Source organism: Rhipicephalus sanguineus, chromosome 6, assembly GCF_013339695.2.
Source record: "Rhipicephalus sanguineus isolate Rsan-2018 chromosome 6, BIME_Rsan_1.4, whole genome shotgun sequence".
Taxonomy (NCBI): domain Eukaryota; kingdom Metazoa; phylum Arthropoda; class Arachnida; order Ixodida; family Ixodidae; genus Rhipicephalus; species Rhipicephalus sanguineus.
This window is the reverse complement of record NC_051181.1, coordinates 155,864,955-155,889,380: the sequence shown is the minus strand read 5'-3', so window position 1 is coordinate 155,889,380 and position 24,426 is coordinate 155,864,955. Positions and strand designations below refer to the sequence as shown.

Sequence of the window (24,426 nt, the reverse complement as noted above, 5' to 3'; positions counted from 1 at the left end):
TGCCCCGAGTCTACACTTTCGTCCACGCACACGTGGAGGCGGATTGTGGCCCAATGTGATGTAAATAGTGTTTTTTCTGATAAATGCCAACGTTTCAAACTTTCAAACTTGTTTTTCTCATTTTCATTTTTTTCGACAATTTCACGTTTTGCGGGCAGCCTTTTATAAACTTATATTTATTGTATAGTAACGAAACTTGGCACACGTATTCTTCAAGACATGTAGAATGCAAATATCTACTTGAAATTGCAATATCTATCAGCATTACTTGTGAAAATATTTGGTTACTGTTTCAAAGGAGACTGAAAATAATCAGTTACAGAGTACAATTTTTTTTTATTAGTCCCATTATCTCTGTGGAATATCTGGATAGATATTAGCACTCTACAGTCTACAAAGAGTCTAATAAGATTCAACACAATGATTTTACTGAAAGTTTAGTACATAAGAGAGTTCCCGCAAAAAGTGTAACATTTTGCCATTGTGTATGACATAACTCAACAACTGTAGCAGCTACATGGAAAGTAATGATATATTTGAAATCTGCATGAAAAACTATACATATAACAGAATTTTCAAGTCTGTTGCAAAAAATAAAAAAAAAAGTTGTTTCTCTTAAAAGATTAAGAGAAGCAAGCTGAAGGCCCAAGCAGGGTTTGCTGACTTATGTCTGGTAGTAATGGTCAGACGTGCTTTGTTGTTGCTTGTGCGCAGGACCGTGCCCGGCAGGCACTGGCCACGGATGAGCTGGCGGCAGCCCTGGCCAAGCTGTCGGTTCTTTCCCAGAAGATGGTGGAGCAGGCGGCACGAGAGAAGACCGAGAAGATAATCAGTGCAGAGCTGCTTCGAGCGGCCAGCAAGCCAGAGCTGCAGCCGCACCTGCAGAGTGTTGCACAGTCGGCCTTTGGAGGGCTGCGAGCGCAGGAGAAAAGTGAGTTCTGAGGTGGCAAGCTGATGAGATGTTGAGACAGTGTCTGCTTTCTCTCAAACTGCTCCTCATGAAAATGTTAACCTAAGCTGAACTTGTAAATTACTGCCATTGAATATGATTAACATCAATCTCGTCAACAGCTCTTTGCAAGCGAGAAATTTCTAATATTCACACATGGCTGTTGTTTGCATATGTTCTCTTTACTTCCCGTGAAGAGCTGCAGTGAGTGGTATTGAGGAAAGGATGGGGTTGAAGAGGAAAGGCACAAGAAACTGATGATATCGATTATCTGCATCATTGATTAATCAATTAATCGATTAATCAATTATTGGTTAACCTGCACCATGGGGGTTGATGCTTCGCGACGGATCACCTGAGAGGAAGCCTAGTGCCAGTGGCGGAAACTCTGATCATCCTGAAATTTCGTGTGGTGACTGCCATAGCTTGCTGGCAACTGGGGATCTGCTGTGCCTAAATAGTGTCCATGTCAGGGGGGAATTGGGTCACATCTGCTCAGGGCTAGGTAATAGTCTTCTGATAAAGAAGAAGTGGACACGGGGCAAGTGCTGTTCTGTTGTGCTGACTCGCTATGTCGAGCATGCACCAACTAGGCCCTCATAAAGCCTTTTTATAATTACAGCATAGACCGCTTATAACGTAAGTCGCCGGAGTCGCGAATATCCGCACTATAACCAAAACAACATTTTTGAAAGGTTGCACGTGTGCAAAACATGACCAACAGGCAGGCGCGCGATTCCGACTATCGAGGCATGCGACTGGGACGTAAATTGGCATCTGCTTACATTTGAAAATGTTGAGCGGTTAGCGTCCGGGGACCTGCGGTGCCGACATAACGAACGCAGAAAAAATGCGCCGTCACAGGAAGTCGATGCGGTAACACACTGCGCGTGCGCGACGTCGAAAACGGTGGCGACCACAAACTAGCACTCTAGTGTTTCACACGCACGCCCGCGTTTCCGTTAAAGATGTAAGACACGCCTTCTAAATGCAACAACTGCAAAATGTTTCATTGACTCGGCACCAAACCGCAACTTACGTAGTCCGCGGCCGCCGACATGGCAGCTAGCGCTTGTTAGGCCTAGCGTGCACGTTGCAACTTGCTTGTTAGGCCTAGCGTGCGCGTTGCAACTTGGCACAACGACTTGGCATGCCGTCGCGAGAAGCTTGCCCTAGACAACACGGAGATCGGGCGTAGAAGAGATCGCACTCGCGAGCTAAACCGAGGACACCACGCGTGAAACGAAGTTTCGGTTCGCGGTCCGGAGAGCTGCTGCGGCAACTATCCTGGAAAGATATTTCAAGCTTGTAAGTCCGCCTGTTGATGGCAAAGGCGAAAGCTCAATGGCGTCTCAAAGCATTGTTACTTGTGGGGGAATCGAGGTTGCATGCGCGATATCTGCGCTCTGCGACGAAGCAACTATTTTCCCCGACAAACAGCGGTAACACGCTCTCGATGCGGTCGCGGGCGCCCGTACGTAGCGGAGCGCGCATGTCAAGCGGACGAAGTAGAGGGAGCAAAGGCTTTTCCGTCGGCCACGCAACCTCTCCCCCTCCTCACACCATGCACCCGCGCCGGGCTGCTAGCTCCCACCACCATCCCCCTTTTTTTTTTCTCCCACCGCTCCTTGTTCGTTCGTTCTGCGTCCCCTCCTCCTTCGTAACGCCGTCGCCGCGCTCTCCCCCGCCGGCGCATCTCCGCTGAGAAGCACGCTCGCTCCCTCGCATCTCTCAGAACGTTCCGGCAGCCGCATTATAACCGGTCTTTCATCTCGGGGGACTGCACAATAAGCGGTATGCGCATACGTGGAGTTCTATGGGAGGGTAAACGGGAATCAGAAAAGATCGCATTATAGCCGGTACTGCACTGTAAGCGGTTACGTTATAAGTGGTCTATGCTGTAGAGGAAAATTACAGCGCACTGCAACAAAGCCAAAGACTCAATCGAGATAGTTCTATTAACTTTCTCGTATTGCATATTATGTGGTCAAGCTTCACGTTATGCCCTGTCCTGATTAAATAAATTAAACGCATCAACTGCTATACAGCAGGTCTTTCACATTTCATCGTTTTGTGCAGATGGCAGCAGCTCCGACGTGGAGGCAACTAGCGTGCCAGAGGACGCTGTTCCAACTGTTGCAGCAGAACAGGAGGTGTCTCTGGTATGCATGATTTCTACTTATCTATTATTATTATTTTTTATTCAGCTTTGTTTATTAAGGAATGCTCTCTCACCCCCTTTCAGTCACAGGATGGTGCCGACGATGGTGACGTAAAGCCAACAGTGGAAGATGAAAAGCAGCCTCCCTGCGACAGCTACAGCAGCATGGAGCATGCCTATTCCACTGCATCCAAGAACAACGCTGGTCAGTGTTCCATCACAGCACATTTGTTTCATTGTGCACGCTTGCCTCATTTTGATCCAAGCAGCTGGAAGGAGCAGCCCCTTCTTGGTAGAAATGACATTAGCATCACTGTGATAACAGTCGTTGAATATCTGCAGGACCGTATGTAGCGGAATTCTGGTGACCTCTCTGTAGAGCTTTTCCGAGTTTAACATAAATTAACGACTTGCCAAGCTTACTAAAGGACAACTACGAATGCTTGATGGAGCTGCTGCTGCGAACATGTCCCTTGCAGTGTGCAACCCTTCACCACGCAAGCATGCACGCAAGTCTCCGCTGGTGCCACGGCAAGTGGAGAGCCCCGTGCTGGAATTGAGTGCCGGGGCCAAGACGCGCCTAGAGGCGCTGCTCACCGAGGGGGACCTGCTGGAGGTGTCGCTCGACGAGACTGGCCACATCTGGCGCATCCTTCAGGCCACCAAACCACCACGGGATCCCCTCTCGCCTTTCGAGGCCTTCCCAGAGTTTGAGGTGAGTGTTAGAGCATGGCTGCCTGCACTGCAGTTCAATGCACAATACAGCTGAACACCTTTATGAGATACATCCACTGGGGAGCAGTTCTTGTCCCTGACACGATGCGTCTCTCATAAGCAGGGTACCATGTTCTCATTTTCTGACCAAGCCCTATTTTGATGTGGGCCCACCGGTGTCTCACATACCCATTTGTCTCTTACATCAGTGTTCCTTATAAAGGAGCTCAACCGTATTCACAAACTTTAACAAAATAACATTACGATTAGTTTCCAGCTATAAATGCATACCGCTGTTATAAATGCATACCACAATTATGTAAACTGAGGTAAGCTTGTATACACAGCGACGAGAGCCTCCGAGATATTTTGTAATTTTAGGATGAAGTACAGCAGTACCATGGTAATAAAGGTCATACTTTGTCACTAGCTTTTAAATAAAACTGAGTGATAAAAATTAATGTTGAACCAAACACCACGCATACAGCTAAATATATAATGAAACAAACACACTAGATATCGCAGCATGGCCCCGACAGCAAGTAAGCATCAGTGTTGAATACTCTATCTGCAAGAACAACTCACACAAACACAACATTTGCGTCTTTTGTTATTCATGTACAAAATTGCACTTCTGAAGCTTCAGGTATGAGACACTGTGAGGAGAGTTTCTCTTCGATAAAAACAATACAGCATGTACAGTAACACTCGGTAGAAGCACATGCCGCCTTCATGGTGTGCAGTGTGTGCATTTAAGTGTAATTGTAATTGCACGCATTGGCTAAACTCAGTCTTGATAGCTGCTCACCTCTAAGCCTGCCAATGCAGGTGACAAGAGTAAACATACTGTCAGAATTGATGTAGTGAAATTGTGAACGAGACCTGCCCTACCATCTTTGCCTCATTGTCTGAAATTTTTCATCTCCTTTACTAGGACTACACGGAGGCTTCCAAGAGACCTGATAAGAGAACAAAAAAGCGCAAGGTGGAGCAGGCAGAAGCCACGGTCAAGGTAAGCTCAATAAAGGCTTTTTAACACCGAAGCTGCTAAAGCTTGCAGTAAGACGTCCCTTCAGGGGGGACACTGCTCTTAAAATTTTTTTCTCATTTCTTCGATTTTGATGATACTTGGTGAGTTTATGTATATTTGTGCACTGATTTCAAATATGCAATTACTTTTCTAGCATAACCAGTAGTTCCTAAAATACAAAATATTTCATGTGCCTTTTGGGGAGGCAGATTTTCAACAAAGAGAGTTACAAAGTAAATCAGCATATCACAATAACCTGTAATCAGAACTGAGTGCAACGAAACAAAAATAGATGTTCTAAGCCCATTAGAACAAAAGTTACAATATGTTGAACATTCACGAGTGCGTCAATTTCAAGCTGCGATTTCCTTTGCGAATGTTCAACATACCATAACTTTTGTTCTAATGGGCTTAGAACATGAGTTTTTGTTTCATTGCACTCAGTTCTGAGTGCAGGTTATTGTGATATGCTGATTTGCTTTGTAACTCTCTCTGTTAAAAACAAAATCTTTCCTCCCCAAAAGGCACATGAAATATATTGTATTTTAAAAACTATAACTACAGTAGAACCCCGGTGTTACGTTCCTCACTGCTGCGTTTTCCCGGCCGTTACGTCGTTTTCCGCCGGTCCCGGCATAGCTCCCATAGGATACAATGTATTGGGAACCCCGCTGTTACGTCGTAACTGTCGGACCGTTCCCGTATGATACGTCGCGAAGTGCGCTCGGAGCCGACCGAGTGACTACCAAAGAGAGCGGCCATGGTGCATTTTCACGCAGTTTGGCCTCGTTTGACCGTAATATTAGCCGCATGAGAGGCGCAAGCAACAGAATCTTTCAATTGATGCAAACAAAAGCATGGCCTTCGAGATTCAAATTGCAAAGATGGCGTCTATGACGTAACTGCTCGCGAAAGCAAGGCCTTCGAGATTGGCATTTACTATTGACAAAAGCATAGCCTCTGAGATTTGTATTGCACAAACATGGCGTGTATGACGTAATTGCTTGCGAAAGCAAGGCCTTCGAGATTGGCATTCACTTCTGCCATCGCGTTGGCGTAGACTCATCATCATCGTTATTTGTCGGAGAACGGGAAGAGTTCGAGCTGGTTGGAGCTCGCGTGGTCGTGCGTGCGGTTCGCGGTCGGACTCGCCGCGCCGATCGCACTTGCGTGTGCTTAGTTCTTTCATGCCTACAGCTGTTGGTGTTTAAAAAATCACATACGTTGATTACATTTCTGTGGACGAGGCCGTCCTAAGCTCCGCGTTTCTATCCATCGACTAGATCGCGGCTGAGCGCGCCAATTTTTGTGCTGCTCCTAAGAATTGAAATAAAATTCTGTACCACTAAATATTTTGCCGTTTTTCCTGTTTTTCGGCTCTTACGTTTCCCGTCTCTTACGTTTATTTCCTACGGTCCCTTCAAAAACGTATCAGCGGGGTTCTACTGTACTAGAAAAATAATTGCATATTTGAAATCAGCACACAAATATACATAAACTCATCAAGTATCATCAAAATTGATCAAGAAATCGATCAAGAAATGAGAAAAAAATTTTAAGAGCAGTGTCCCTCCTTAACAAGAAACCCTTGCTGCGCCATGCCTGTGCTAAAAATAGCCAAGCCGCAGCCGTGTCTAGGAGCAACTGCTGCAAAGCCGTCGAGCAGTTTTTAAATTTTTGCTCTTTGGCAGCAAACCAATTTTTCACTGGTCATTCTGAAGCAAGTTTGCACTTCCCACTGGTCTTATTGGATGAACTTGCTCTGCACAGGGTCGCACTCAGTTCCTTTGCCACCAAGGTAAAAGGGCATAAATTGCACAGCAAGCATACATCACGTTTATCTTGCACCCACTGAGGATGGTGAGCTTGGTTGGTGTAGAAATGTAAAGAGTACGAGTCACACACTATGCTTGGCCTTTGTGACGCACTTGCAAAACGCTTATCCTCTCTGCTGGCAGATACAGATTGGTGAAATGAAAGTGCTTACTCCAAGATTACAATGGCCACTGCAGATAAATTTTTTTTGGTGTTTCTCTAGCTTTGTTCATATTTTAGATAATTTCTGAAATGTTACAAAAAAAAGTCGTGCCTTCAATTTTAATTTTTGTTATAAATTTTATTTGTAAATTGCGTCTTGCTGTTGGTGGTGTGGTTCTGCATCAGCGTTGTCATTGCCAATTCCAACATGTGCAGCCACGTCCAAAGCCGAAGCTGCAGAAGCGAATGCCAACCAAGGACGAGGCTGGCAATCCGTCCACATCAGCCGGTCAGGGAGCTTCAGCTGCAGCCGACTCTTCAACAACCAAAGCAGCTAGCGGTGTCAAGAAGGTGTCCAGAGGAGCGGCCGACACTGGAAAGCAACCTGAGCGCAAGGTGTGTACCTTCTGGTGTGGTGTGGAGTACAAATAACAGAAGGTCGAAGCTTCGCATTCTAAATGCTGTGACTGCATCCTGTTTGTTGCTGAGGGTGTGAAAAAATCATCACCCATTTGTCTGTGTCTGCATTTACATTACCGATAACCATAGCTTTCAAAAAGAAAATCTCAAAACTGGATAATTTGGACTCGTCCTCTGGTCCTGGCAAGCACATGCATTATTTATTGGCGTCGAGCTCTCCTTAATACGTACATATTTTCCCACACCCTGGTCAGCTCAGACTGTGGGCAGGATTTCATCACCAAGTTCACAATGAGTTCCAGACATGCAAAAGGTCGACGTTGATCATTTCTGCAGTGTAATAAATTCTGGACAATTTCCATTGGAAAACTAAAATCTCGGTGCAGAAAAGAACAGCTGACGTGCCCTTGACGTGCATGCACCCACTAATGCCCACATGGTCGCATGCCTCCTCGTCACATGAGCGTGAAGTGAGCCTTACGCTGCAATCTCGCTGCAATCAAGCTGCAATATTGTGTGAATTAAGCTGAGGGCTCGCACGCTTACTTGTTGGCATAGCATGTGTTTTTGCCGCAGCATATGGGCACAGCGTCATTGCAGTTAGGGTTGGTTTAGAAACCGACGAGGGCATCTTTGCATGGTGATTAATTCTCCCTAGGTGCGGCCCATCAAGAAGGTGCGCCGTGAGGACTCTGGATCTGGCGGTGCTGCCTCCAGTGACAAGGTGGTGAAACGACGGCGAGTGGCCCATCGCCCACAGAATGCGTCGTCGTCTGCTGAGACAGCCGATGTGGCAGACGATGTCTGCTCCGCACCAGCCTGTGTCCAGCCTCAAGGTAGGGGCATTCACCATTGGACCTTGGATTGTTTTGTAATGGAGTTTAGCATTAGCCAAACCAATTCCTTCATACCATCAGCCATTCAGTTAAAGTCACGAGGAGCTGCTTTGGGAGGTCGCATTGGCACCTCCATGTTAAAATACTGCATTATTTTATGGGTTATCAACCCACTGTCGAAAACGAAAAATGCTAATTTTGAAGGTGGCTTCATGGTTGTGCTTCACAGCTATGTGGAAAAGCTAGTTTCATAGCAATGCGTGGGCATCTATTTTGGAAAATCTTCCGCTATTCATTGTTGAGGGTGTGAGGTTTACATGAGGAACTATGCTATAAGTCACATCTACTGTCACGGATACGTGTCCTCACGGAAATCCTTTGTCGTTGAACTTGTCCAGCTCATTAAAGCAAAGATAAAAAGAGCACGGCCTATAAACAGGGGGAATTAGTCTTCTAGACATTCAGACATGTAAACATGAATGGCTCCTGAAGCTTAATTAACTAGCAACTGCAACTTGCCCATCTCCACTCAGAAATGTCTGATGATTGATGCCGTTTGCTTGTCAATGACGGTAGCACGCAGACTATTTGAAGCTGCACAGGAAACAGTTGCTGCTAAGGTTTGATTGATTTTGTATTGGTAAAGATGGACTACATTGTATTCTAAAAAAAGCCAGAGATTGAACATGAAGATTTTTTAGTGTTCATTTTTTCTTCTTGCAATGAAACTCTTGTTACAAAATCAAATTTTGCTTTTAAGGGATACCTGATCAGTCTGAACTGACTTGGCGTCTCTATTTAGTGTCCCTCTAACCTTTTCTAGTCTGTTGTGAATTTGTGGCATGTCAAATCATAGTTCCTAAATCCTATACGAATGCTTAAATGAGAGAAATCTTGATTATGACGCTGTGTGTAGTCTTTGAGTAAAATTATATTGGTATGTCATATGACTCTGAAAATAGTGCTCACCTTCTTGAGCACTATTTTTGAACCTATGCTTTCGTAGCAGTAATCATTGTCATTGGAATACTGTTTGAGGGGCTTTTATAAGGTGCGAGATGATTCACCTGTTGAGCCACAGTTTAAACAATGCAAAAACATGAGGCTTGTGTGAATAGTGAATTTTAGGTTCGAAGCGAATAGTGATTTGATCGAATATTTTGGAATCTAATTCCAATAGTATATATCACATATAATAAAAAATGAGCATATTTGTCATAACCCAGCTAACCTGCACAGTATTTTTTAAAATTGAAACAAGGCATGTGCAAATATCATTCTTTTTGGTTCAAAGGGAAGTGAAAGCAACTTTGAACAGTTGCAGGATTTGACTTTCCGTAGAATGCAAGTGATAGCCTGTAAAATATGTTACATTTTGAAATTTACTATACTTGGAGTGTATAACCGATATAACAAGCTTTTAAACTTAAAAAATGATGAATCGATGTGAGGGTAATATACAGTGAAAGCTCATTAGTTCGAACTCAGTTATTTCGAAATCCCGCTTAATTCGAAGGGTTTTTGCGGTGTCTTATTTTGCTATGTGAATTTGAGTGGATAATTTGAAGCGGCGGTCAGCACTAGCTGGGTTAATTCGAAAACTTTGGGTGCCATGTGCCTATTCCTGATCCTGATTTCGCCGCAAATTCACGGAAATGATGGCCCTTAAGAGCAACAAGGCAATACATTGTAGCGATACTCATGAATGACAGGTGAAGCACCCCAGCCTCGATGCTGCCAGCAAAAAAAAAAAAAGCACTCTCGTGGTCAGCTGAAATGTGCGCCTGCAGAAAAGACGTGCTTCACTGCAACACGGTGGTGACACGCGGGCAGCATATTGCATGCTCCTCACAGTGTCAGCGCGTCATGATTAATTAACCCATTCTTTCTTGGAAAATAAAGAAATTATGATTGGCGGTCGCTCCAGCAACTTGCGCAATCGCACCGCTGCGGAGTTCTTGCCTGCAACGCCTACTTCGAAAACTCAGTTGGAAAGCTTCCACGATCATGTTTTTCAGCCAGAACACATCGCGAATTTCTTCACACGGGTCATTGTTAAATTCTTTATTTTACCAGAAAACATGTGTCAATAGTCGCATCACGACGTGCTGACTATGCGAGGAGCATGCGACATGCTGCCTGCGACACCTCTGTATTGCAGTAAAGCACGTATTCTTTTCCGCAGGCGCGCATTTCAGGTGACAACAAGACCATTCTTTTTTCTTTTGTGAGGCCCGCCGTTTCCTCAGGTTTGTGGCAAAATTGGGACTGAGTATTGCTGGAAAGCATAATCCTCGGAGCCGCAAACTAGCAGGCACAGCAAACAATCACCTCTGATTACTTTCAGTAATTCAAAGTTCCTTGCATCCCGCTTTTTGTACATTTTGTTAATTCGAAAAGCCGCTTAATTCGAAGATTTTTCACAGTCCCAGTGACTTTGAATTAACGAGGTTTTACTGTATGTTCATTTAACGTTGAAGTGGGGCTTACAGCAGTGCGGATTTCCCCTGGATGAGTGTATTCACTGCAGTGGAGCCACCTTTACAGGGGGTTACATGGAGTTTGTTTATTCATTCATTTCGAATTCTTCAAAATTTAGAAGAATTTAAATTTACAAACATGAAGGGAATCTTTGTACTCTAAACCTGTTTTTCTCGTAAGGAGCCACAAATTTGACTCGGCGATGATAAGTGGCACATTTTGTTCTACCGTATAAACCGGACTATAGGTCGAGTGGGAATATAGGTCGACCCCCCAAGTTCAGGTTACCGAAAAAGAAAAGAAAAGGAAAACAACCCAAAACTGCCGAACCACATTTATTTGCGAATTGGGCGCACCGCCCCCCGATCGTCGGAGCTCCCCTCAACCACCATAGCAACTGCTCCTACTCGTCCGACGAAGCACCACTGTCTTCTGAAGACGAGAGTTTGTCACTGGCCGCCTCCCACAGTGCGTCGTCTTCCGTGCCATCCAGCGAGTTGCTGATGCAACATTTCTTGAAAGCATTCTCCACCATGGAATCTGGCAAGGAACGCCAGGCGGAAAGCACCTAACAGTCGCAAGTGGAGGCCTCTGTAGGCGGCCCGTCGGTGTCTTTGGGTTGTCGCCGGACATCCACTCTTGGTACTCCAGCCGCACTCGGTCCTTGAACGGCTTGTTTAGCACAACGTCGAGCGGCTGGAGGGTGGACGTCATACCACCTGGTATCACGGCGAGGTCCATTTTCCCGTCGCCGAGTGCGCGTTTCACAGCGTCGGTCAAGTGACCACGAAACGCATCTAACACCAGCATGCTGCGAACACGCAGCAGTGCACCTGGCCGACGGTTCCAAACTACTCGAATCCATTCGAGCATCATGGCCTCGTCCATGTATCCCTTTTTGTTGGCGCGAACGACAACACCGGGCGGGAACACTTCCTTCGGCATTGTCTTGCGTTTGAAAATGATGAAGGGCGGAAGCTTTCTACCATCTGCCGTGCATGCCAGCATGACGGTGAAGCGCGAATGCTCGTTGCCAGTGGACAGCAGCTTCACATCCTTGGCGCCGCGCTGCATGATCGTGGTCGACGAAGGCATGTCAAACCACACGGGGGTCTCATCGGCGTTGCCAATCTGCCCCATCATGTAGTCGTTCTGCTCCCGAAGCCGGTTCACGAAGCGCTGAAAGTTGATAAGCTTGTCCTCGAACTCCTCCGGCAACTTTTGACAGATGGATGTGCGCCGCCGGAGAGAAAATCCTTTGCGTCGCATGAATCGACGCACCCAAGAGTTTGGTGCACGAAACTCTTCTCTCGTGAGCCCAGCTTCTCGCGCGAGTTCCACGGCTTTCTTGCGAATGGTATCCACGGTCACTGGCAGCGAGTGCGCACGAACTTCCCGCACAAAGTCCGCTAGCTTATCTTCCAGCTGCGGATGAACGGCACTTCGCCCACGAAACGACATTTTCCGAGGATTGCACATTTGCAGCTTCCCTTTCTGTGCCCTCCAATAGCGCACGCTTTTTTCCGATACACCAAAGCGGCGCTGAGCAGCCATATTCCCATTCGCTTCTGCGAACTCAACAACATTTAGTTTAAACGCAGCTGAGTACTGCCTCCTCGTACCGCTACTCATATTCAGCGAACGAAAAAAAAAGACCACTAAAAATGCAGCGCAATGTCAAGCGGAGCGAAAACTCAGAACAGATCGGAAGCAAATCACGAACACAAAGAAAACAGGCAGAGAAGAAAAAAACTGCCTGCGATTGGATTTGGATGCGGATATGGCCGCGTCCGGCCTCTCACGCACATGTTGCCAGACAGCGGTGCACTGTCGGCTAGACACCGCTATATAAGACGAGGGGCGACTTTAGCTTATTGTTTTATTGAAAATATCTCGACCTATATTCCGGTTTATACGGTATGTTTTACTTCAGGCAAAAAAATTCAGCCATAAGAGATTTACAGAAATCCTAACAAAATTGTAGAGGTCTCAGTAAGGAGATGTAGACATAGCGTGTTAGTGTAACACAAAACTTCGCATATGCCAACCACCATTAGTACAAAAAAACACAAACCAGTTCACAATAGAATGCAAGGAGGATCTGGGACACTAATCCAGTTAGCATCGTTGCATTCCTCTGTGGCACTAAATATAAAACTTTCTACGTATTACTTTTTGCAGGTGAGGCAGTAAACTGGGTACAGTGTGATGGGGGCTGTGAACAGTGGTTCCACCTGCTTTGCGTGGGTCTGAGCATGAATGAGGTGAAGGACAGTGAGGACTACTACTGCCCACAGTGCAGTCAGCCCGACGTTAAAGCCTCGAGTCGCAGTGGCCAGCAAGACGTCAGCGGGAATGGGGAGTTACCGGAACTGCCCGACGAAACAGTTGACTCGGGATCGCCAGCAGCAGCGGAAGCCGAAGATTCCAACGGCGCAGCCGTTTCTTCAATCTCTGAGCCTCCGACTGGAGCTGCACTTTTAACGGCGGCTGTGTGAAGTGTTGTCTAGTTTTGTTCTTGTTGAATTGAGTGAGGCGGGGGGAATGCTGTCTTGTTTAAAGAAAGCTGTTATCACAAAGGTTGAGCCTCAGGTACGAATGATGTGCTGTAAAGGTTGGGGGGTGATGTGTGTTGGTTTGTGTTGTAGTGAGATTCTCGTGTGGCCACATCGTCGTGGTCATTGTGGTGTTCATTATTTTCATGTGTGTGTGTGTGTGATGGGTCTTGCTCACTGCTAAATGGAGGCATGTGAGCTGATTTATGGAGGGAGGCCCTCTTTACGATTCCTACCCACTTGTATGGTCACCGCCTTGTAAGCTTTTCCACTCTCGATCCTCTGTCGTAGCAGTATCAAACATGTCTCCCGTTTAGCATGTATTTTCCTTTTTCATCTTTTTCATTGCTGCAAGACCTGAGCTGCCTGTGTTTCTTAGTCTATTCAAGCATTCTCGTGCACATTTTTGTTCATCAGTAATATCTTTCTCATTCTTTCACTGCATGTGCTGCTCTCTCTGATTTAACATTGCACACTGCTCCATAAGCCCTGCGTGCGTATCTTGTCTATATGTGCGTTTAGATCAGTGTGTTGTGCTCGCTGCACTGAGGAAACAATATTGTACACACCCCGATGTGTTGCACAAACGTGCACTCGTGCACACACACACACAAACACATTAGACGAGACCTGCCAGCCTTTCCTCCTAGACTAACTTTCAGCAGCCAGCACCTTTTGTACATATATACATACATTGAATGTCATATAAGACCTATACGAAAACCATAAAAATAACAAAAAAATGAAGACCTGTATTATTAGATGATCATGGTGCTTGCTGTTGTTTCTCACCATGTGACCGCATTGTGTTCGTTTGTCAGCTCTGGTTTAGTATGTACATGTACAGTCAGCTCGCAGGACGTCACGCAAAAAGTAAGATGGGGTGTAGCTCTGTGGCACAAGCAACTGTAGGCACGCAGACGGCTTGCCAGTATTGAAGCTGCAGTTTTCTTTAACGGAGTGGCGCCCTGTTAAACCCTTCATTCGACGTTGTCATCGCATGCACCTCTTCATTCAGCCAGCCCCCATGCAGCCCCATTTTGTTCCTTTGCTGGTGCATCAATACGAGTAGTCATAATGAGGACGAACAAAAAAGAAACATTGCACTGTATAACCATCCTGGATAAAATAGCTTCGTTGCAGGGGGAGGCCACGATTGACTCTGGGCGTACACTTTTTTTGTTCATTTTTCTCAGCATCTGCGTTGAGGGTACGGCACTGCATCTCTCATTACTGTACTCATCAGCTTGCTTGTACCACTTGTATGATAGGTTTAGAGCTCTGGCAGAGATAAAAAAGCCACGTTTTATTTATTTTCATTGTGTTATATTGTGGCTCCAAGGTCAATCGAGTGATGAGGTTTGAAACCCTTCCTCCCTTTGTGTTAAATTTTTTTAAGGTTTGGTTTTGTGCAATCCCCTTGTCGTCTTGTCGCATTTCAGTGACTTTACATAACCGTGACTTTTTTTAGCCTTTTTTTGGTTACAAAGCAAACTGACAAATCATCTTGAAACATGTACGTGCACATTGCTTGAAATTGTCATTTTCTTTTTCCTCGTGTAATTGTGCGGGTCCCTAAAAGAAGTGCATTTATCAAAGGCTCGAGAATTCTTTTCATGTCTGCGATATCATGGTATGGTTTACGCAGCAGAAAAAAATTTTTTTTTCCCTGTATTTGACATGTGATTGCACACAAGCTGCTGTTAGACAAGAAAGTACTTGGAACTAATTAGATCTATCTGTCTCTTTTTTGTACATATGCAGTAAAAATTTTCTGGAGAACAGTTGTGTTTTTTTTCCTTTCCTTTCTAACTGAACATCTTATAAAATAAATTCACATCTATTATGTGTTCTTGTTTGTTTGCAGGTGGTAATTCATAGCTTATTTGGCTGCCTAAATTAAATGTTTTGTCTCAATAAACAGCCGATTTTGGAGACCACACAATGGAACATGCATTGTAGCTGCTACATTTTAGTATAGCTTTTGTAAAATATCTTTAGGTAGGATGGGAGGGATAATTCACAAAAGTAGCTTCATTTATGAAAATTAATGTGCAGACAAGTGGTCCGCTGCCATAAATATGCTAAATGTTGCACAAGTGAAAGTGCCCAGTATGATATTAACGTTTTTCTGTGAATAAGAGGTACCAAAAATGTTAATGGAGCTGAATAAGAGGTACCAAAATGTTAATGGAGCTGCACCTGTAACGGTTGGTTTAATGACAGCTTTTCTCGCATGCAATCCTTCAACAAGTGGGCATTTTGCACCATCCAGTTTAATGCCACGTGGGGTGCGTTACCAGCTTCAATTGGAAAAGACTCCAATCCAAGTGTGGTGATTCCGGGCTAAAACAACTTCAAATATTGTTGGAATGTGTGATTATGAGGACGAAACATGCATTTTACCAACAGCTTTATACAACAGTTTGGTACTTAAGCAGATATCAAACAGTTTGGTACTTTGCACGTCGTCATGGTTAGAAACTAAGATGTGCTGCTCCACAGTGTCAAATATGTGTGTGCCTGCATAAATGAGGCTGTTTGAACAATGCTCTTTGCCTCATTGCATGCACCTTATGAAAGTAGTACACAGAAAACGGTGCCCCACAAGGAAGGGTTTGGAGAAGCGGTTCTTCAAGAAGGTGGCGCTGTTTTCTGCAATCCTTGCAACAGCATGGCTCAGCACCAACAGAGCTTGGAACATGCCTGGAGAAAACTTGCCTCGGCCTTTTGAAGTTGAAGTGAATGTCTCCTGGGCCCGTTCATCTACTTTCCGTAAGGTGGAACGATGCCCATAACTCTAATTCCAATACATGTTGCACTTCTATGGAAGCCTTTGTTGTATAGATAGGCTCTAACTACGAACGCTCTAAACCAGTAAGTAGGTTAAGTACAAACCAGAAGTTGAATGTGATGTCAAATGAGAAGGAGATGCAATGTAAGTTTTACATATTTGATCTTGATCCGATGACCGAGTTGTATGCCAACATTTCAACGGGTTTACTTGCAGTGGCAAATTATTATTCTGTATGCTAGCACTGACTAATGAAACCTTGTCCGTATAATATGGGCCCACAAGACAAATTTTGCTTCCGAGTGGCTGCACCGGCTCGTTGTGAGGCAACAGTCATTTGCCGAGTCACAGTATGACATAGCTCTGCAGTACTTTAAAGAACACTGCCGAGACCATGGTGCATCCACAATGCGTAATAAAGGTGTAGTAAAATGCTTAGCTTGACATGTGATTGTTAGTTCACCATAGTGCATATTGTGCTTCGCGATCGCATCATAACCACATTTTGTGGGCCACTGTTCGAGATTCGCATCAACAACGGCTTCTTCAGAAAAGGTGGAACTACATATTGTACAGCTGTCAGTGGCGTGGCCAGGGGGTGGCACACCGAAAAGAAACTCTTTCCTCTATGACTATGCATATCTCCTTGAAATGTGATCCTAAAAGTTGATGTTTTCGGTCTCCATAGAGTCTTGGAGATTTGCAGGAGCCATGATGATGAAAACGTTTTATTGCCCAATTAATGTGGCACATACCAAGGAGGCGCACATACCCGCCCGAGTTTCAGCGCACAATAAACCATCAGAACCGTTAAAAAAAAAAAAAAACATTACTGCAGAACGGTGCACGGCGTAGTAACTGGGTTTCCTAGGTAAGGTACGCCGATTAGCAGCTATTAGCGTATCCGTGCCCACAGCGGAGCTTCGTTGTGGGTACGGACACGTTCATAGCTGCTAATCGGCGCATCTTGAGAAGCTTTTAAGCTTTTAAAGGTCCCGGAACTACGGTCCCTAGAACCGAAACCAAGCAATTGACTGAGATTTCATGATGATGATAGCTGCTTTTTAACGACCACTATATGTAAGTTCTACCAAATTTGTCGTTCACCAGCTAATTTACGCTGAAGTTCAAGAGAAACAATAGTTGATTATTATTTTCTTGTTAGCTGGAAGATCTTAAGAACTGTTTACTTATCCGAAATTGTGGAATCGGCATTGACACCAAAACACATGTTTACGTCCGTGCGCGTTTGTACTTTAGCGTTTGCGAAGTTCGACTAAGTTAACTCGAAATTTGCGCATTTTTCTCGCTTACTTTAGCAGTCCGCTGCTCTTGTGTGCATTGCCTTGCACAAACACGTGACGGCAACAATCATTTTTTTTTTGTTTTTTGCACGCTGATGTACTCGCTCAAGACCCGGCGTGCGTGAAAAGTCGAACGTCGTGTTGTCGTTTTTGCGAAGAAAGCTTGAAGCTACTTTTCCACCATGGCCGCATCGCTTGAAGGATATGTCAACCGTATCCTTTTTGAAGTGCGTTTGTCTTAGTAAGTGTTCAAACGCCGAATACTTTTGGGCTGGGCCAATGGGGGAATTGGTGTGCATACTCGCGCGCGTTCGACTTATTATGAAACATGCGCCGCACTTTATGAAACATGCGCCGCACTTGCTCGTTTCCATGTGTGCCCTCTACCCCCCCCCCCCCCCCCTCCTCTGAGTGCGTGAGTGTATGCGTGTTCAGTGTGTCGAAGAACGACGAAGTGGGCCAAAATCCCACCATACTATGTAAAAACGTTCTGTTAGTACACTTGCTTTTCTTACAAAATTTTCTTTCATTTTCGCCCGCTGCTACCCCCTCTTCTCCATAGTCTGCTGTGCTGTTGCGCTTGGAACAAACCAAGCTTCGTCTGTGATAAATTGCTTCACTTACCTTGCTGTTGGCAAGACCTCCCAAGTATGAGCCATGATGCTATATTAGCAAAAAACATAAACCATCCCATGCTGCTGTTGCATGCATACCACACTGTACGCGCCGGAGAATGTGTTATTAGTGGTCGCTTGGTAGCTAGTGGTCTTGTTTAAATGGTCCCTGTACAACTGGTTTAGATGAAATGACGGTTGAATACCAGGTAGTTATGTTGTGGCATGGTTACCACCAAAAGATGGTTATCCTCTCCCATTTCCATGGTGCACTTGTGGACTTTTTGCTGAGGAGTATTAGCAGGTAAATACTGGAGGATCCATACCATGGATACAGCTGTTTTTTAATGCATTATTACAGGGAAAAGATATCCTCTATGTCCTGATGACTTGCTTCCCTTACATACGTTTTAAGGTGCAAGATGACTTGTTCTCTTGTAGCATAAGTTCTCATCTGATGCTGAAACTGAACTGTTTTATGCGAAACGAAAGGTGCGGCTCATCTTATGCGGTATTGATACATAACCAGAGGACACCACTGCACACAGCCAAGTGTATTTGAGGCTTAAGCTGTAAAGCTAACATTCATTAATGTAGCACACTTCTTGAATGCCATGAGAAAACATTTGTAATCTGTAGACAACATTGACATGAACATGCAAGCCAAATATTATGCCGCTGCATTACAGTTAACCCACGTTAAGGATTGCTCAATCTCTTTTGCGGCTTCTTGCCCCATCTCCTATGCCTATGGCATTACAGACCTGCATAAAAGCCGGCAGATGGCAGTCACTGGGCGATTGTTATCATGAGTTTCTTACCTAAAGCGTGCTATCTGCCACCAATAATGAAAGTGTTGGTTATTGATTTTTCTTGCCATTCAGTTTTCAAAATGGCAGCCTCAAGAGCTTGCCTTAAAGGGACACTAAAGAGAAACAATGAATTGGTTTAGATTGATAAAGTGTGCTCGGAGAACTCTTGTGTAGTTTATTTCACCACCATAGGTTTATTATTAGAGGAGAAAACCAAGTTGAAAGTTTCATTTTTAAATTTCGCGCCGAACTTTGTAATTCGTGACGTAAAAGACTTCAAAGAGCATTTAACGTATTTTGGCGCCACTGGCTCGATGAAATTTCCACAAACTCATTATGTCAAGTCTCTGGCCCCCTCAGAGGACAATGTACTTCGAGTTAACCGATTAGGAACTACGTAGGCCCAAGCAGGCGCCGTCAAAAATATGTGACGTCACGGCAAATGGTGCGGGAATTCAAAGGTGGTGTCGCCGCCTGTATTTTCTTTTTGCACGTTTTCTCGCTTATTAAGCGTCTTCTCGCAGCAAGCGTGGTGTTTTTGGTATCGTGGAAGACTATTTTACTAATGCGAGAAAAATTGTTTTGCTCTTTAGTGTCCCTTTAAGTGCACTGTGTAAAGAGCTAGCAAAAAAAAGTCAAATGGGCTTTCTGTTACCATCAGTAGTTTCCCAGCTTGGAGGAAATGGGTACAAGAGAAGGGATGGATGTTGAACTTTTTCTATTTCTATGATTTTTTTTAATTCTGGGGGGATATTCATTAAAACGGCATCACATTCACTCGATTGTGTTTCCAGTTTTCAGGAAAAGTTGCAGGGCCCATTTGATTGGTTCCTGACGTTGGAATTTTGTAAAAGATATTGATGTTCACTACCATGATTTTTCTTGACCTGTTGTTCAGACACAGTATCGATAATTACTGCTGACGGTCGCCACATAGTGGTAAGTGTTTTCTGCTGACATTGCAGCTTATGTATATGTCTGTCTGTATTTGTTGTAAATTCCTGGCATCAAGATACTCTAAAAAAAGCACAAACGACTGACAAACATGAGGAGGTTTTAATTACAGATGACCTTGATGGAGGGTTTCTTTTCATTTTTTTGTATCATCCTCCCTTACCACCTGCCCTAAGCAGAGATAATGTGTTGTATCTTACTACTGAACATAGCTGAACTTGTGTTCAGTTCTTGAAATGTAGTTACTGCATAAAGAGTTGCCTTTCTTTGCACATGGGAGGGCAGTGAGGCTTAAAGGGACCCTGAAACGGTTTTGACGATTTTGTACAAACTCATTGGGCCGGTAGAGCAAGTCCCAAGGATCCTTTACAGACCGATTTAAGCTCTGTGCGTAAACTGTGTAATTTATTACAAGGCTTTAAAGCTGCAAATCGCCACCGATCACAGCAGCTCAGCCAAACGTGTTTTCAAACCGCCCACTTCCAGTGTGCGTCGTCTTGGAAGCGCGACGTCATGCAGGCGGCTGATCTGATTGGATATGTGCATTCCACGTCACTGAACCTCCTGTGGGCAGTGAACGTCGTCTGCCTGTGTTACAACGTGCTCCGTGTTGACGTGAGCTGAGTGACAGTGTTTATCTCGAGGCTTCTTTTCTTGGACAAAATGAACTGCCCTAGCCGTGTTGTGTACCACATATCTAGCAATTGGTGACTTGTAAAGCTACAACATCGTACAATGTTTGTGAGGCATCTGGCAAGCATAATCCCTTCAGCTTGTCGCTGCAATGAGCGTCGCGCTTTCGCTATCTGTTCAACACCACGATCCACGTGTCTGCGGCTGTAACTTCACCCTTGAAGACACAACCACATTGCCCGAGTTTACGCTTATCAGTGATCGTTCTGGAATTCTTTTTGTTTGTCTGCATGCTTTTGCAGGTTGTCGCCGTACAGGAGAATAAAATAAAATTGGCTGGTAGTGTGGCGGCACCTGTTGGAGCAGATATCAACCACTCCACGAGCTTCGTCTTTGTTTCCAGGCGTCGTGCTGCCGGGCACACTGGGCCTCCGAGATTGCGCGCAACCTGTCGACGCGCAATATCGGAGGCCATGACTGGGTGAAGCTCAAACCGTCGAGTGCACTCATGAGAGCGCTGCATGGCCGGTGATGCCAGCGTGTCTGTGAGTTGAAGGTGCAAGGCAATGGTGAGGAGGAGGGTATAGATATAATTGTCCGTAGCGGCCTTGGTACACGGTGCGTCGCTTAATTTCTGGTGTGAATGATTTGGGGATGCTCTTGCCTAAACGCTGACAAAACTTCAAAAAACCGTTTCAGGGTCCTTTTAAGGCTTAAATAATATTTTATGTTCCTGTCATAACTTCGAAAATTCAAGTAAACCTAACTGCCTCATAAGAGACACTCCGGTACCGTAAATATGTGCATGCATTAACAGCTAATTTCTTCTCATTAGCTAGTTATAGTTAGGAAGGCATAACAGTTTGACGTTTGTTTCCAGGGCACACTGAAAGGCTTCGACCAGACCATTAACCTAATACTGGACGAAAGCCATGAACGTGTCTACAGCTCTGACCATGGTGTCGAGCAGGTGCCCCTCGGACTGTACATAGTGCGAGGCGACAATGTGTACGTATCTGGCCGAACATTTGTGGCATGTTAAAGTGGCATACACTGATTTAATTTCTTACTGCAGTTACTTTAAGGTATTGAAGCTGAGACTATGTATTTCTTGCCATGTTAAAGGGACACTAAAGGCAAGTAACAATTTATGTCAGAGTGAAAGCTCAATGTATGACATCTAAAATGACAATATTATCAACAACAGTGCCCTACTCACCGAGAAATTAAGCTAAATGTATCACACGATGTGTGCCACGAGTGGGATATTTTGGAAATGATCCTGATGATGTGAGAGCGTCCGACTACAATTAATCACTAGTAATCAAACTAGCTGCAATAAAGAAAGAGACGTAATAAAATGCTGCTTGTTCATTTCTGTTTGATTCATGGAAAAAAAAGAACCTCTTTGGTGTTGCCATGAGAAACGGCGTGTGTGGTTCAAAGGTTCCGTTTTCGCCGAACTGCGCTTCGCCCGGCTTTGCTCACGTGGTCGCGTCTCAGTGGCAGTTTCGGTATCGCGTACTGCCGCATTTGTTTTGCACGCTCGTGAAAGTCGCTATGACAGAAAGTTTGACAATATGCCGCATGCATGTGATGTTGCCGGATGCCCAAATGGTGCGCGCTGCCAGTGCACACCGTTGCACAGTAAAGGTGGCCAACATTGGGCACGGCAACAGTGAAGTCAGAAAAACCGCCTTCAGGTGAGTGATTTGAATTGCGCTAACCCGATGCGGACCATTAAAACGTGATTTTATTTTAAAATAAGCACTTCCTTGGCACAAAAGTAGTACTACGAGGTTTCTGGACTGCTGTTTCAACAATCAACGTGGACTTAATATTTGTATTTAGTGTCCCTTTAAGAAACATATCTACAAGTACATGCGTGACATAGTGTAGTGCAATAGTGTGCTTACATACATCGGATGGGTAATGTGCGCATTGCCCATACTTGGGATAGTTGGGAGCAGTGTTGCAGTATCATTGGCATTCATATTTCATTTAATACTTTGTACAACAATGAACTTCAAGCCTTTGCATTGTTGCTATTTGGGCCTTTTGGTATGTCATTAGTGGGTATAATGTTGTGCATAAGGGACATGGACAGAAGGAGGAGCGATGAAAGGTGCACCTTGTTTGTGTCATTGCTCCTTCTTTTCTGTCCATGCCCCTTATTTGCAGTGTGTCTGCCAGTTCAAGTGCAGTTTTCAGAAAGGTCTGCGGTGATATCTCTACATACAAGCACGATTATCTTTACACATTACTTCGTCTAATCAGGCCTGAGGAGTCGTTTAGTGAAACTAGATACGATATTGACCTCCTGACACATGTTTTCTGCTGGTGGCTTGGACATTGTCATCATTCCCAATGTGCATTTCCAGGGTTGTCGTCGGGCAGGTGGACGACGAATTGGACATGCGCCTAGACTTGGCGAACATGCGCGCTGAACCGCTGAATGCTGTGGTCCACTAGTCGTGGGGTGCATTGTTTGGACAAGGACCCTGGCAGCCTTCCTTCGCTGCTGCTTTAGGGCTGCTTCAATTGAGAAAATAATGAGTGTTGTTTTTTTTATTCCTTACTTTGTTCTATGTGGAGAATTGAAGCAGGGGTGCATGCAGCAATACGAGAGCTAAAGAACACCGAAGCTCGTTCACAGCTTGGGTTAAAAGGTAACATTAGTGATCTCCAGTGTTTCAAACGTCAGTTTTACCGAAGACAGAACTGTAATCAGGTAATTAAAAATGCATAAACGTAAGGGAGTTTTTTATCTTTAGCAAAGAATAGATTACCAGCTTCGTGTGACGCATTGCAGTCGTAATTGATAATGAAAAGTTCTCTTATTGTCGTAACTGATAATAAAAAAAATAACGTGCATCTGGGCATAGAAGTAAGCGTAGTTTGGTCAGTTTTTGGGGTTGTCCTGCTCAACTTGTCGATGCAGACTGCACGTCCTATTGGGTGGTTGTTAGAGTGTGGTGCCCCCTCTGTACAGTCATCTGAGCTGGGTGAAGACAGTGTTGTCAGGCAGGAAAGATCGCTGGCACAGTGAAGCCTTGTTGCTCTTTGCTGGATGATGCATTTTTCACCCATCTCTTGAATGCACTGTCAGCATGAGACTTGCAGTCTTGCAAGCCGTCCTCAGCCGTCATTTGAGCATCAAACGATTAATCTCTTGCTGCTTTAACAAATGCTGAGAGATTCTCTAGGGCTAAATTATCACTTTGTAGTTGACTTTTCTCTCTGTGTATGTATGTGGAAACTGACATATAACACATTCTCACGCTGATGACAGTGAACCTCTTACAGTCCTGTTCATCAGTTCTGTTCATCTAACTTAGCACAAAAAATTCTCTAACTGTATACACATAAATTTTGGATATGTGTTGTGTGTGACTTCATCAGGAAATAAAAAGGATCATATGGCTTTCGAAGAAAGCAGCAAGCCAAGATAAGCCATGTGATGCTCTCTGCACAAATGTGTTAGTACTTTGGCTGATACCAGCCTGCGGTATTTTCATCTTGTAAATAACAACATTTACACTTTCACATAAAATATTCAGAAAAAAGAAAGATGGAAGTTCTGTATTAAAGTTTGCGTAACTGGCTGCTACCGAGATATGTTGCTAAAGTCTATAAAAGAAAGACTCGCAGAATCCCTTATGCATTCTTCACTTGAGACTCGAAGGTGAAGACCATTTGGTGCGACTATTTTTCTGCCCACTTTATATCATGCAAATGTTACTTGTTGAATTCTTTGTCACACGAATGCCACAAAGACAATGTGAATGCACAGCTCATACGTTTCAACGCACAAGGCATCATGTGACATTAGGCCAAGTCACGTGAATTCAGGTGTTTATATTTCTTTAATCACTCCAATTCCACAAAGATGAAGTAAATACATAGCTCAGTTCAGAAGGTGCATGTGTGTTCATTTGACTTATTGTACGACAGGCCGCTTTTTCTCTCAAGATCACGTTCCCATGAGACATATAAGGCTTTCGCCTTGGAAAAAGTACAGCTTGAACAAGTGTACAAATCAAGTAACACTGAATAGCAGAACTCGTTACTTATGTTTTTAAGGCAGTAGGTAAAATCGGGACTACTATATGTCTGTTGTAAGTGTGCAGATGGAACCAAAAAAAAATTTCAGAGGACATCGCAGCTTATATATATATAAAGTGCAGCTACT

The 24,426-nt window shown here is 44.5% G+C and overlaps 2 protein-coding genes across 6 annotated transcripts in view; both read left to right on the top strand.

Annotated features, from left to right (window-relative positions):
• LOC119396840 (lysine-specific demethylase 5A) overlaps positions 1-14,907 on the top strand; it is a 56,736-nt gene extending 41,829 nt beyond the window's left edge. For all 5 annotated transcript variants that reach the window (XM_049417256.1, XM_049417253.1, XM_049417254.1 and 2 more), the window contains 8 exons: positions 715-931; positions 3,029-3,111; positions 3,195-3,315; positions 3,590-3,825; positions 4,759-4,836; positions 7,048-7,227; positions 7,910-8,087; positions 12,750-14,907. In XM_049417256.1, the coding sequence (XP_049273213.1) occupies positions 715-931; positions 3,029-3,111; positions 3,195-3,315; positions 3,590-3,825; positions 4,759-4,836; positions 7,048-7,227; positions 7,910-8,087; positions 12,750-13,066 (1,410 nt within the window). In that variant the 3' untranslated portion in view covers positions 13,067-14,907. The remainder of the gene's footprint in view (positions 1-714; positions 932-3,028; positions 3,112-3,194; positions 3,316-3,589; positions 3,826-4,758; positions 4,837-7,047; positions 7,228-7,909; positions 8,088-12,749) is intronic.
• A 2,234-nt stretch (positions 14,908-17,141) lies between these two features.
• On the top strand, positions 17,142-24,348 carry LOC119396841 (U6 snRNA-associated Sm-like protein LSm8). Its single transcript, XM_037664181.2, has 4 exons — positions 17,142-17,434; positions 19,546-19,586; positions 21,115-21,242; positions 22,616-24,348. Exons 1-4 carry the CDS (start codon positions 17,404-17,406, stop codon positions 22,704-22,706), a joined length of 291 nt encoding a protein of 96 aa, XP_037520109.1. The 5' UTR covers positions 17,142-17,403; the 3' UTR covers positions 22,707-24,348.
• Positions 24,349-24,426: the final 78 nt, after the last annotated feature.